Raw genomic sequence first — 13,405 nt, 5'->3', positions numbered from 1 at the left:
TATAGTCTGGACCATAGTCTAGTCTTAATTCTGGACAATAGTCTAGTCTTAAGTCTAGGCTTTAGTCAAGTGTAAAGTCTGGACTAAGGTATAGTCTATAGTCTGGACTATAGTGTTTTCTATAGTCTTGCTCATAGTCTACTCTATATTCTAAACTAAAGTCACGACTACAGTCAAGTCTAGTTTACGTCTTAATTTTTTGCCTACTCTATAGTCTATACTCTAGTCTATTGCTTAGACTATACTCCAACCTTCAGTCTGGAGTGTAGTCTAGTCTATAGTCTGGACTATAGTGTACTCAATAGTGTGGACTTTAGTCCATAGTCTCTACTATACTATATAATACAGTCTAGATTGTAGTCTACTCTATAGGCTTATCTATAGTTAATACTATAGTCTGATAAATAGACTAGACATAATGATGAACTGATTTATAAAACCAAATTCGAATTAATGACCGATCTTAAATAACTACTATGTACATTATTTTATGTAAATAGTTTCAATTAATATAATATTTCAAAAATTGTTTTATAGTTTTAAACCAATTGAATCCCTTTTGTCCATATGTGAAATATTTCATGTGCCAAAAACCTATTAATACTCATACAAATAAATTAAATTCAATTTCTCCAAAAACACACAATATTTAAACAATAATAATGGTTAAATGAATGTAAATACAGAAAGTGCCAACATGGACATATGGACAATTTTAATAACAACTATAATCCCTATAGAAGATTACAAACAACAGCAAATACTTCAACTACTTCATCATCAACAACAATAAACGAAATAAGATTTACAAAAACAAAAAAAATATCAAAAAATACAATGCATGCAGGTCCATTGAAGCATGGACTTATTTTAAATAAAATACCAAGTAAAATTGTTCAACACTGCAAGAGGATTAAATAATAAATCCTGCACATTCAAACACTTCCATACGCATGAACACATTTGTGTGTAAGCATAGCGGAAACGGAAATGTTCCTACACTACACACGATACACTTTTATTGAATTCAATAGACAATTGTATTTTAAGTTTGTCGTTATCGATCTATGTTTGTCTTTTTCAGGCTTACAACAGATGAGTGTCATTATTGTCTGTATGTGGCCAAATTTTGACAACAGAACATGAATTTATTGTGTTTACGTAATAATTATGAGAATTTCGGTAATTAAGGAAAATAAAATAAAAAATTATTATTTTAAATATGTCTGACTGACCTAATAATAATGTTTTCAAATAAAATCCTTATAAAATTACTTTAAAATATATTCAAAGTTTTGTGTTTATTTAACGTAATCCTTAATTACCACATTCTACATACATATATATTTATGTATGTAAGAATCATTGTATCATTGACACTTAAATACATGTTATCCTATTGTTTACATAAACTAACCAACAACACGCCAATAGCAAAAGCAACAACTACTAGTTTAAACAAAACCAACAAACAAAATTTACATACAATTCACTTTTTATCCATTAAAGTCTTTTGGACAAAAATCGATCATATTATTTCTGTAGTCGTTCTCAATCGCCCCTACCTCAACTATCTTTAGTCAACATTGTTTATTGTTGTTTTACTTTAGACTTACAATAAACTGTCAACGTGGTGCACGTTAGTTGTGTTGCTCTTTTTGTTTGTTTGTTCGTTACGTTTTTATTTTTTTTTTTGTTTGTCATCTACTGCAATGAAACGTGATGTTGCATTTTACATCGTACAATGGATTATTAGATTTTATACCACACTTTTCTGTTATATACGAGTCTATTCTATTTACAACTGTCAGTTTGAGAAGCAAAGAAACAAGTAACCACTTTCATCTAGCCATTTAACCGCAAAAAAGTAGTAATTTTTTAGAGTGATTTAATTGTGGCGGTAAGTTATATCGTGAAAATATTGAATCTTATTTGAACTTGAGAAAAACTTGTTATATTGCAGACCATATACTAGAATATAGAATACCTAGACTAAACTATAGAATAGTAGTATATATACAAGATTATAGACTAGACTATAGACTAGATTAAAGACTATATTATAGACCAGACTACACACTAGACTATAGACTAGACTATAGACTAGACTATAGACTAGACTATAGACTAGACTATAGACTAGACTATAGACTAGACTATAGACTAGACTATAGACTAGACTATAGACTAGACTATAGACTAGACTATAGACTAGACTATAGACTAGACTATAGACTAGACTATAGACTAGACTATAGACTAGACTATAGACTAGACTATAGACTAGACTATAGACTAGACTATAGACTAGAATATAGTCTAAATTAGACAGTAGGGTATAGACTAGACTGTACTATCGATCAATTACATATACATCAATAGTATTATTTCTTTATGAACTAACGAATCATTTCTTTTAAATACCTGCTTGCTTCAATGTCCTGCATTCATTTCTGTTTATTTATTTATGTAACGATACTGTTGTTTCGTGTATTGGCTTGATTGGCTTTGTATTGTTCTAGTAGTTTTTCCTCGAACTCTACTTTATTGTGAGGTGTAAACTCAATCATCACTTTTGGTATATGAAATCTATTTTAAAAAACTATTTATAATGAATTGATGCGGTGTCAGCAGGAAACCAAAGGTAACAACAACAGTTTACTTGTTATTATAAAAAAGTGTTGAAAGAAATTTTAAATGAATTGTCAACATTGACAATATTTTATATTTTAGTATAACTTGATACTTATTTATTTCTATTTATATAGAATTTTTCCAAAGAAATCTTGATTAATGTTTGTAAATAATGTTTAAGATTTGTGCAACATGTCTGCATTTTTAATCTTATGATTGAGAGACAATATTAAGAGTGCAAAGATATCGAAAAAAAAATAATATTGTACATTTGTAAATTGAATTTAAGTGACTTTTAAATTTTACAAATATTATTAATCATAAAGCAGATTGATGTATTTCTTTAAATTTTTTATTACATTAACTACTAACTTTGTTCTAATTGCTACAAACTGTATAACGAACTTAAATCACCTCTCATATCCTGAAAATTGAAGCGAAATATTGTTTTACATACCACAATAATAAATTTTTGTGCATCATTATAAGTTGAATTGTTATTTATATCCTGTTGTAGAGTATATTTACTATCAAATGTAAGTATACAAATGTATGTGGATATATGTGTGTAAGTATGTTAATCATGTATCAGGAATTACTTATTTCAATATGATAATTTTACTGGAAAAAAAAACATACATATATAACATCAACTACGGCGCCAGGAATACATAAATAAATAAACACATCCACGATTCAAACATACACTTATTCATATAAGTTTATTTATACTTATCTATAGATAACTTTGGCAATGAAATCATGTCCTTTAAATAAATACAAATACATACTTATTCTGACATTCTCATATTTACATGAAGTAAAATACATACTTATACATACCAATTGATATATTAGGCATCATCCTAAAAATGATAGAATATTTTATACTTTTAAATATGTGAACTTCTTTTAGAATTTTTAAAGAAAGGCTGGTGTCTCTGGAACGTATAGCTAGATATTAGTCAACACCTCAAAAATTAGTTTTAATTTATAATTAAGAATTTGTAAATCATTTTGAGAATTGTTCATCTATGGTATACCTATAGTCGGCTCCAAGTCAGCTATTAAATCAGTCGAATCAGCCACTAACATTAGGGTGTCCCGTGGACCACTTTTTTAAAGAAATGCCTCTGAAACGATACCAGAAAAATTAAAAGTTGTTAAAAATAATTCCATATTTTGAGCTGAGTACAGAAAAAATAATTTTAACATTTTTGTAGAATATTTTTGGTCCACAAATTTTATTCTCCATCATAAAGGGAAACCGATATCCTAACTACTTACTGTCAAATTATCCTTAATAAGGAAATGTTTCTTTATTTTCTTTTTCTTCCTTTTTAAGAATTGACACAAGTCTCCCAGTTTGGGCCAGTCGTTGCCAAAATTATTTAATTCTGCCCCACTTTGGGTCGAAAAAATTTAAAATGCCCATAATTAAAAAAAATACTTCATTACTACAAATTAAAATAAAAAAATCCACTAAATAAATAAATTTATTTAATTTACACATTTTTTTGAGTCCACTATTATTTATTATGCATAAATAGTTATGATCAACAAACTCAAATGTAATTGTCCACCATGAATGACCAGCTGATACCCTAACATCCTTACAACTTACTGTCAAAACATCCTTAACGATGCAAGATTCCTGTATTTATTTCACTTTACAAGATTGACACAAGTCGCCTGTGAATGACCAAGAGCGGGGGAGTGAGCACAAGTTTATATACACAAGGGCGGACATCGTTGAAACATATCACTTCCTTAGAGCAGCTTGTAACCAAACATTGTAAGACCAACCACCAATAAGCAAGCACATGTGTAGGGATACATACATAATCAAAATTATAACTATAAAGGAATAGTAGCTGCGGGAGCCCAGCAGTTTTCGAAGGATATAGAAGGAATATAATTATAAATTAAAGAAACTATATTTACCTTACATTTTTCTATACTGCAGTCCGGATGAACATACCAAACTACCGGACATGTGATTTGGTTTTCAATACGTAGGATATAAAACTAAAAGAAATGCATGAAAAACTAATAGGAATATTACAATTACGAGAGTTAGAGTAATAAGAAGAAAATAAGATGAAGGAATATGCAAAAGTATTTTTGAAATGAATATATACAAATGAACTTACACAGACAGCCAGACCACAAACTGGATATAAAGTCACTTTGAACGAGTGCAATTTGGAAATTAGTTTTAATAACTAAAAAACAAAATGACTACTTGTTGCAATCAAAATATTAAGTTTTAAAATTTGCTAATATTCAACAAGATTGCAGTAGTTTTTATTGATCCCAATTTAAAACAAAATTTTAAAAATTTTTCAATCAATCCTCTTAAATTCACAAATAAAACTAGCATATCGATACATCAGCCTAAGATAAAGAGGTCCTTTGGAATGTCGGAGGGTGCTTTCATTTTACCAATTATCTGTGACAAACACTGGCAAATAATTGAACTATTATTTGATTGTTACTTTGGGATTAAAATAACAAAAAAAAAAGTAGCAAAAACAACGTCAACTGAAGTATAAGAAGCCACAGCAACAACATTGACCTTATTGATCCTCGTCCAATGTAAACAAAAAAGTGTCCACATGCCATGTAAATATTATGCTCATATTTGTTTTGTTTTTATTATAGTCCTGGCTAAGAGTAGAGCTAAAAAAGGAGTTTGACATTTTGTTTGTCTACTGGAAAATGAAAATGACTGAAGATTCCAAAAAAAATTTAAATGAAATGAAATAAAAACCGATAAAAATGCAAATTATATCAATAGTTGTCCAAAAGACAATAAATTTGCTTAAGAACCTAAGGATAAGGATACTTGTGTGGTAATAAGACAATGTAGGAAAAGTGCCATGTTATTTTGAAACAAGAGGACAAAAACAGTTGGACAGATAGACAGAAAGACCAATTTGACATTGAGTCCAGTTACCGCAATAAATACTTGAATTTGTAACTGTAGAAAGGAAATGTATGTTACTACGGTCGTTTGTATGTGTGTGCATAGAATCAAGACTCTACAGTACACACATACTATTAAGCAAGATGTGTGGATAATGAGTAATTTCGTTGTATATTAAATAAATCATTAAAGTGCAATTTTGGGGAAAGGCTAATTCTAATGCAAGTTTTTCTTTTTGTAATTAATTCGTCAAAAATCGATTTTTTATTTGAAATCAAAAGGACATCTTTTTGTAGCTTAAAGCATAATTATAAACTTAAAAGTCCTATTTGCCGAGTTCAGTTCTATGGAGCCTAGGTGAAATAATAGACCGATGTTAACTATTTTCAATAAACTTCGTCTACAGTACCATAAAAGATCACGTGGCAAATTTCATTGAATTATCACCAAAATTGCGACCTGTAGTTTGATTACAAGGTTTACAAGCTCTATTCGGGGGTTCAGTTGTATGGGGGCTAGGTGAAATAATGGACCGATGTTAATCATTTTCAATAGGCTTCGTCTACGGTATAATAGAAGATCATGTGCCAAATTTCATTGAATTATCTCCAAAATTGCGACCTGTAGTTTGATTACAATGTTTACAAGCCCTATTTGGGGGTACAGTTGTGTGAGGGCTAGGTGAAATAATAGACCGATCTTAACCATCCCTGGATCATAGAAGATAATGTATTCAAAATTGCTGCCTGTAGTTCGATTGGTATACTTTAAGGTGGGTATAGGACTAATATTATTGTGCATTACAAACATCAGAACAAACCCAACATACCCTCCCCACTAAAGTGGTGTAGGGTATAATCAGTCTGCAAGTGGGAACCTACAACTACTTCTAGAACTAGTATTTTGTCAATTAAACTCTATCTCCATTTGTACTAGTGCTTGTGTTCTAGTATTAGTACCAGTGGAATTATGACAATTATCGCTTAATTTCCTGCAGGGATTGTACCTTCGTTCTTCAAAAAGTAATACATTAAAACATGTAAAGCCCGGATTAAGAAAAAAACAATAAAAGGGAACTTTTTGGTACTTTCACGTTCTTCAAAAGGTACTTTTTAAATTTTCTATAATATTGAGTCTAAAAACATAAAATTAAGAATGTTAGAATGAGCACGGTGAGAACTAAGTACTTTTTGATATTTTTTAAAATGTACTTTTTAAATTTTCTATAAAAAGTGAATTGGAATCTTATTAAACAATTATTATTTAAATATTTATAAATATTTACTACTTCAATTTAACTGCATATTTTTTATTTACTCTAACATTAATGAGTACGAATTTAGTTAAATAATTTGCTTTTAGAATAAATATAAAAGCGTCTCGGCAATTTGAAATAATCAAATAAACTTCATTATAATAACTTAATTGCCTTTGCAGTAAGTCCATAGAATAAATTTTAAAATACATGCAAACAAACAAAAAAAATTGTGACAACTAACTATATAGTAATAATAAGCTAATAATTTATTAATATATGTATGTATGTTGGTCTATTTTACTGCACAAATGACCCCAATGGCTTTACAGCTAAAAAGGGTTCAACAAATGTCAAAAGTGTTGAGACGAAAATATACAAAAACCACCAAAAAATTTCTACTCAAACTCTTTAAAGCCAAAGGAACGAACAGCAAACCCGGAAAAAAACATAAAGCAGAAAAAAAACTATCGTGTCTGACGCAATGTCTAGTCGAAATCTCCTGCCAGGGGGGTTATTTAAATAGACATATTTATATTGTAATTATTTCCCGAACTCTCCCTGCATCATGTCCTATTTGCATTTTTTCCATTACAAATTTCGACATTGGATGAGTATAAAAATAAAATTAAAATTTTTAACTCTCTGCTTTAAATAAAAAAAACCCACTCTCACTCTCTGTTGGTGCTGGGTTTATGTAATTATTACATTTGTTTGTTGTAAAAATTCAAGAGAAATTTTGTCGTTTTACTTTATCTTGAACTTCAGTTGTAACAAATCTCTGCAACTTGTACTTCTTATGTGTTTATGTTGGTAAATCTAAAAACAAACTCATTCTCTCTCCCTAAAATTCCTATTACTCTTCCCTAGTTTACAGTTGGTTCAGTTTATTTTCTTTTTTTTCTTTAGTTGACTGTATACAAAGAGATAAACGCCTAAAACTATGCCCCGCTTTTCTCCGTTCCTTTGTAGGGCTTTTATGCAAACATTGCTTTTTTTCCTTTTAGAATGGATTCTTTTTTTGTTGTTAGTTTTTCTTTTGATTTCATAAAAATAGTCGTAAACACTTAAGAATGTGTTTATGGGAGGGGGTGTGTGTGTGTGTGTATGTATGTGAAGAGAGTGAAGTGTTTGGGGAATGAGTTGTAAAGGACTGTATAGAAATCAGTTGGGTGCTTAGTTGCTGTTGGTTGGCGCTAATGGTTTTATTTGAATGTATGTATAAGAGAGTGTGTATGTGAGCGTTCGAGTATAGTTTTTGTTTTACTTATTTAGCTTTGATGTTTTCTTCTTTTTGTTGTTGTTGCTGTTTTTTAATAACACTTCCTTATTCGTCTGTTTGTCTAAACTCATACAAAATGTTCACTGTTGCTGCCACCACCTCCACTACTTACCACTATGTACAACAACAACAATAAAATCATCAACAACTACAAAAACAAACAAAAAAACTACAAAATCCTTTGATGTTTATTGTGTAAAGTACAGTTTGAAGGTTTTAAAAGTATATAAGTGTGTGTGTGTGTGTGTGTGAAAGAGTTAGCGAATAAGTGTGTTAAATGTATTTGTGTAAATGCAACACACACTCATATCTATAAACATTCGAAAAAGGCGTGTGCGACCTTGACCTTATTCATTTACATTTTTTTGTTGTTTTCCTTCTTCTTTTATTTCTCTTTTAATCTAAAATGTATGTAAGTTTGTATGCAAGCATTCATATGTATATGTTGTTGTTTATATGTTTGTATAAATGTATATATGTTTAATGCTCTACAACATTGTCCTGTTTGATTCTTTATATTTCCAGTTACATTTACTGTTATCCTATAGTTATTGTTGTTTTTTTTTTTTTTTTGATTTTTTACATTAGTTTTAATACTCTTACACTCAAAATCTCTATCGGTTAATATGTAAAAGCATGCATATGCATGTTTGTTTGTGTTTACAAACTATGTAGTTTAACAGTCTACTGTTTAATGAATCAATATTACAATGTTGAAAACTTAAAATATCGTTGTAGGCATTTCTTATGTAAATTAACATTTATACAGAAAATCCCTTTGATGTTAAACAATACTTACTTTGAAACGCATCTTTATAAAAATAATTGTTATATTGAAATGCGAGGGTGGTTTTAAAAATTTTGTTAAATGAATTAAAATCTAGTCATTTAGAAAATCTTCTGTTGACCTCCTACAAAGTGATATAAATTTTGCAAAAAAAAAAAAATGCCATTCTGTTCTATTCAGAGAGTCCTATATGTAATAACAAGTAAAAAAATATAGTTTGGCATGACCGACCATGTAAAAACCTACATCGTGGTTATATTTTAAAAATTATTTAATTTTTATAAAAAAAATTATATATTGAATTCTTCAATAACTCCCATGTATTTAAAATAGGCTTATATGGGAAGTTAGGCTCAAATGACCGATCCTCATAGAATTTTGAGGAGGGATGTTTTGTTTTGTAATGGTTTGTTATGCTCAATTTTATTGTGATACTTATAGTTATAAGTCAAGTTTACGAAAAACTTTTTAAAATGAGGGCCTATAACTACAATTAAGGCTTTACAGCTAAAAATTAATTCAACAAAAATCAAAAATGTAGAGACCGAAATATAATTAAAAATTCCGAAAACCATCAAAAACCAAGTTCTCTACTCAAACTCCTAAAAGCCTAAAGAACGAACACCAAACTCGAAAAAAAATATAAAAAAGGAATAAAACAGAATGTTTGACTTAATTGTGAGCTAAAAAGATCAGTCCGGAAGGTTCGATTATATGGGGGCAATAATGAATTTCAACCATTTTTAAAAGGCTTTGTCTTTGTGACAAAAAAGACAAATTTAAAATTATTTGAAAAGGGCGCACAAAGTTTACTTGGACCAGACAGACAGGATATGTCTTAATTGATTCAGAATGTTATTGTGTCTAAATCGAGATTATTATAAATATATGTGTGGAATAACCAAAGCACAAAAATTTCCAGAAACCGTATCTTGAAATGTATGTTAACTTTTCTTTTTAATGATAATTTCGTTACCATAGTTGTTTTCCATTCAAAGGGGTTCGCTATAATATACATAATTATGCAGTTTATAAAGAAAATGTAAAAAGAATTGTTTCATAATAAGTTGGGGTCCATTATGGATCTACCCTCACAAAATTTACGCAAATGAAATTGATGTAAGTATGTATATCAAACGCAAAATCCCGTCCGGTTTTATTAAGCCCAGCTAAAGCAGTTTGCGTTCATTCACAATAGTCGGTTTGATTAATGACAATTGTTTTTAGAATTCTTTGTTTCTTAGACCTGGTCCACACTAGGAAACTTTTGTTGAGAAACTTTTTCTTAATTTTCTTTTGAAGTTTCCGTAATGTCCACACATAGAAACTTTTGTTTCAGAAACTACGTCTTAATTACATTGATTTGTTGTTGTACGAATGAGAAGAACAACAAAGCAAAACAATTTTCCGAGAACGGGAAACTCCGTACTACGAGAGAGATAAATGATATTCTGTCTCTTTCTCTCTCACGCAAAATCAAAAGTTTCCCAAAAAAAGTTTCCTAGTGTGGACCGGCAGTTACAATAAAAGGCTAAACGAATATATAAGAATGGTTAACATATTAATTATCGTACAGACCACGTATATTAATGAGACTTTCGCTGAAGTATGTCGTATATTTGTTCACTAGCAACAACAATCATTCGCATATTCATCGTTTTCACAAACGTGTAGTTAAAATAAAATCTACTTTTTCTTCTCCTAAGGTTTTTATTCTGTACGCATTGCTTCAGGAATTATTTCAGCTGCTACTTTTTACTGATGTAATTAGTATGTTGTTGCGTAAGTGAGGGAAAAGGATCTGGGTTGTAGGGTGGTAAATATAAACTTGCAAAATATTATACAAACAATAAAAAAACTTTAAAAAAAGCATTTTGTAAAAAGTATAAATGTGTAGGAATATGTAGCAATTAGATTTTTTCATAAAAAAGGTATAGACTTTGATTGCTAAAGATTTTTTGTAATATTTGTAATAAAATATATTTATAAAATGACGAAGAGACCAAAGTTCGAGTCTATAAAACTCTTTTACACAGAATTAATTAAATGATTTAATACATTTAAATCCCTGTTAGCCTTAAAATAACGTAATTATACCGTACACCACTATAGTTGGGTGGGTATTATACGTTTGTGCTGATGTTTGTAACATACAAAAGTATTGGTCCAATACCCACCTTAAAGTATACCGATCGATTCAGAATCATTTTTTGAGTCGATTAAGACATGTCCGTCCGTCTGTCCGGCTGGCTGGCTGGCTGTCCATGTAAACTTTGTGCGCAAGGTACAGGCCGCAATTTTCAAGATAATTTGATCATTTAATTTGGACCAAGCATGTTTTTTTGGCACAGGGACGAAGCCTATTGAAAATGGTTGAAATCGGTCCATTATTTCACCTAGCCCCCATACAACCGTACCTCCCAATTTGAATGCCATAATTACGTCAAATATTCAATTATATCTCTAATGGAATGACACTGCAGATTCGTAAGGATCGGCCCTTATTTGACCCTAGCTCCCATAAAAACCCCCTTCAAAAAATGTCTTAAACGTCTAACCATTTATATCGCAATGAAACTCAACAAAACTATCTGTTATTTAAAAATATAATATTTTAACCGAGAATCGGCCCATATATGACCTATATAAAGCCTCATTTAGAAATTTTAGTTTTTTTTTATCAATAAATTGCTTGAATATTTTGGAATAAAATTCAACATAAAAGTTTCTTTATAAAAAGTAAAAATTTTAAAAATATACTCATGGTGTAGGGTATTATATGGTCGGCCATGCCCGACTATACTTTCTTACTTGTTTTAATTTGTCTGTGTTCTAATTTTTTTTAGTTTCATGGAAAATAGCGAAAAACTTTTTAACAAATAGAAGGCTTTGAAATTTCATAAATTGTTGAAAAATTATTTAAATTATTTCTCAAATAAAAAACATTGCAAAAAAGACAGAAGTGAAAAGAAAAACAAAGTTGTTTTTGAATTTTATTATAAAAAATTGTTAAATGTGCCTAAAAATAGTGGAAAAAAACCCACGAAAATAACCATGGTACGCAGTATATTTTCTCAGCGTTATAATTATGCTAAAATACGAGCAAATGAAGCATTGGATGGTGAGTTAAAATGTAAATGAAGTTTTCTTTGGTTTCTGTTGAAATAAAGTTTTGGGTTTTTTTTTACTCCCTCTAGATGTTTTTCGACGCATAGCAATATTTCCCAAAATAACCAAATTGCCACGTTTGAAGCGTACTTACTACATAGCTACACCCAAGCCCATGAATGAGAAAAAGAAATCGAAAAACAAAATTAAGGAGAAAAAATTATTAAGGTCTTCAGAATGGTAAGTTAGAGGTGAGAGAACAAAAACAAAAAATTAAATTTTATTTTAATTCTGGCAGGTATGACAGTGATTCAATACCCATGATTACTAGACTAGAAATGGAAATGATATTAAATATGCCGCTAATGGAACGTCATACGGGAGACAATTCCAAAGGTACTTTTAGTCATGTTTATTGGAAGACCAGCGAAGAGGAGAATATAGAAAATGACTCTAAAACAAAAACAGATAACGATGATCAAAATAATAAGGATATGGAAGAAATTAGTGCTGAAACAAAGCCCATAAATAATGAGTTAAATGTTCATAAAATTATAAACGACATACCCCACAGTTCTACACAAATTCCCATTAAACTTTCCATGACACCACAACCCGTGATTTTAACTGCAACCTCTACAGCTGTGTCGCATGCTGCCTCTACTTCTGCCATCAATAAAGAACTGCCCGATTTTGAATTTGTAGTGCCCGAACTTAACAAACGAAGACGTGTCAAACATTTAGATAAAAGCTATGAGTGTGAACAGTGTCACAAGAAATTCGATCGTCCCTGGGTTTTACATGGTCACATGCGTTTACATACGGGAGAAAAACCTTTTGTTTGTCCCATACAAACTTGTCAGAAGAAATTTGCTGATAGGTATATAAAATTTCTGTCTGTTTATAATAGATTTTTCTCTGTTTTACTAAAAACTATTTTTTCCCTATTTAGATCTAATTTAAGAGCTCACCAACGCACTAAAGGTCATCATAATTGGAATTATCAATGTCCTCAGTGTACAAAAGCCTTTAGCCAGGAAAACTATTTGAGTCGCCATAGTTTAGAGGCTTGTCGTAAATTTTTGGCTGCCCATAAAAATGTTTAAAATCATGACATGTATTACTACTGTAATTGCAAAAAATTTGATTTTTCTTTTGTGGATTTTTTTTCATTTTCAATAAAAATTTCTTGTTTTTTTCTTTAAAAGTTAAAATGATTATTTTTTTATATAATAGAATGTACATATGTATAACCAGCACGAACCCAATATAGCCTTCCCCATTAAACTGGTATAGGGTCCCAGTTAACATTTCTGTAAAATTTTGATTACACTCGAGTCATTTATTATTCTTCCAATAATAAAGAAAACATTTTTTAATCTTCGGAAAAATTACATAATTACCAAAAAA

At 29.9% G+C, this 13,405-nt stretch overlaps 1 protein-coding gene across 1 annotated transcript; it reads left to right on the top strand.

Moving 5' to 3' along the window:
* Nucleotides 1-11,806: 11,806 nt before the first annotated feature.
* LOC111687616 (zinc finger protein 681) lies at nt 11,807-13,203 on the top strand. The gene is made up of 4 exons (XM_023450067.2): nt 11,807-12,008; nt 12,085-12,235; nt 12,294-12,875; nt 12,948-13,203. The coding sequence occupies exons 1-4, from the start codon at nt 11,942-11,944 to the stop codon at nt 13,099-13,101; spliced, it is 954 nt and encodes a 317-aa protein (XP_023305835.2). The 5' UTR covers nt 11,807-11,941; the 3' UTR covers nt 13,102-13,203.
* Nucleotides 13,204-13,405: the final 202 nt, after the last annotated feature.

Source organism: Lucilia cuprina, chromosome 4 (assembly GCF_022045245.1).
Source record: "Lucilia cuprina isolate Lc7/37 chromosome 4, ASM2204524v1, whole genome shotgun sequence".
NCBI lineage: Eukaryota > Metazoa > Arthropoda > Insecta > Diptera > Calliphoridae > Lucilia > Lucilia cuprina.
The sequence above is the reverse complement of the archived record's forward strand: the minus strand, read 5'-3'. Positions and strand labels throughout refer to the sequence as shown.

What these genes read in the sequence shown, in the direction of transcription:
- LOC111687616 (XM_023450067.2), top strand. Translation starts at nt 11,942, where the DNA reads ATGGTACGCAGTATATTTTCTCAGCGTTATAATTATGCTAAAATACGA. An exon ending in TTATTAAGGTCTTCAGAATG is followed by an intron (nt 12,236 to 12,293) that starts GTAAGTTAGAGG and finishes TAATTCTGGCAG; the next exon opens with GTATGACAGTGATTCAATAC. An exon ending in CAGAAGAAATTTGCTGATAG is followed by an intron (nt 12,876 to 12,947) that starts GTATATAAAATT and finishes TTCCCTATTTAG; the next exon opens with ATCTAATTTAAGAGCTCACC.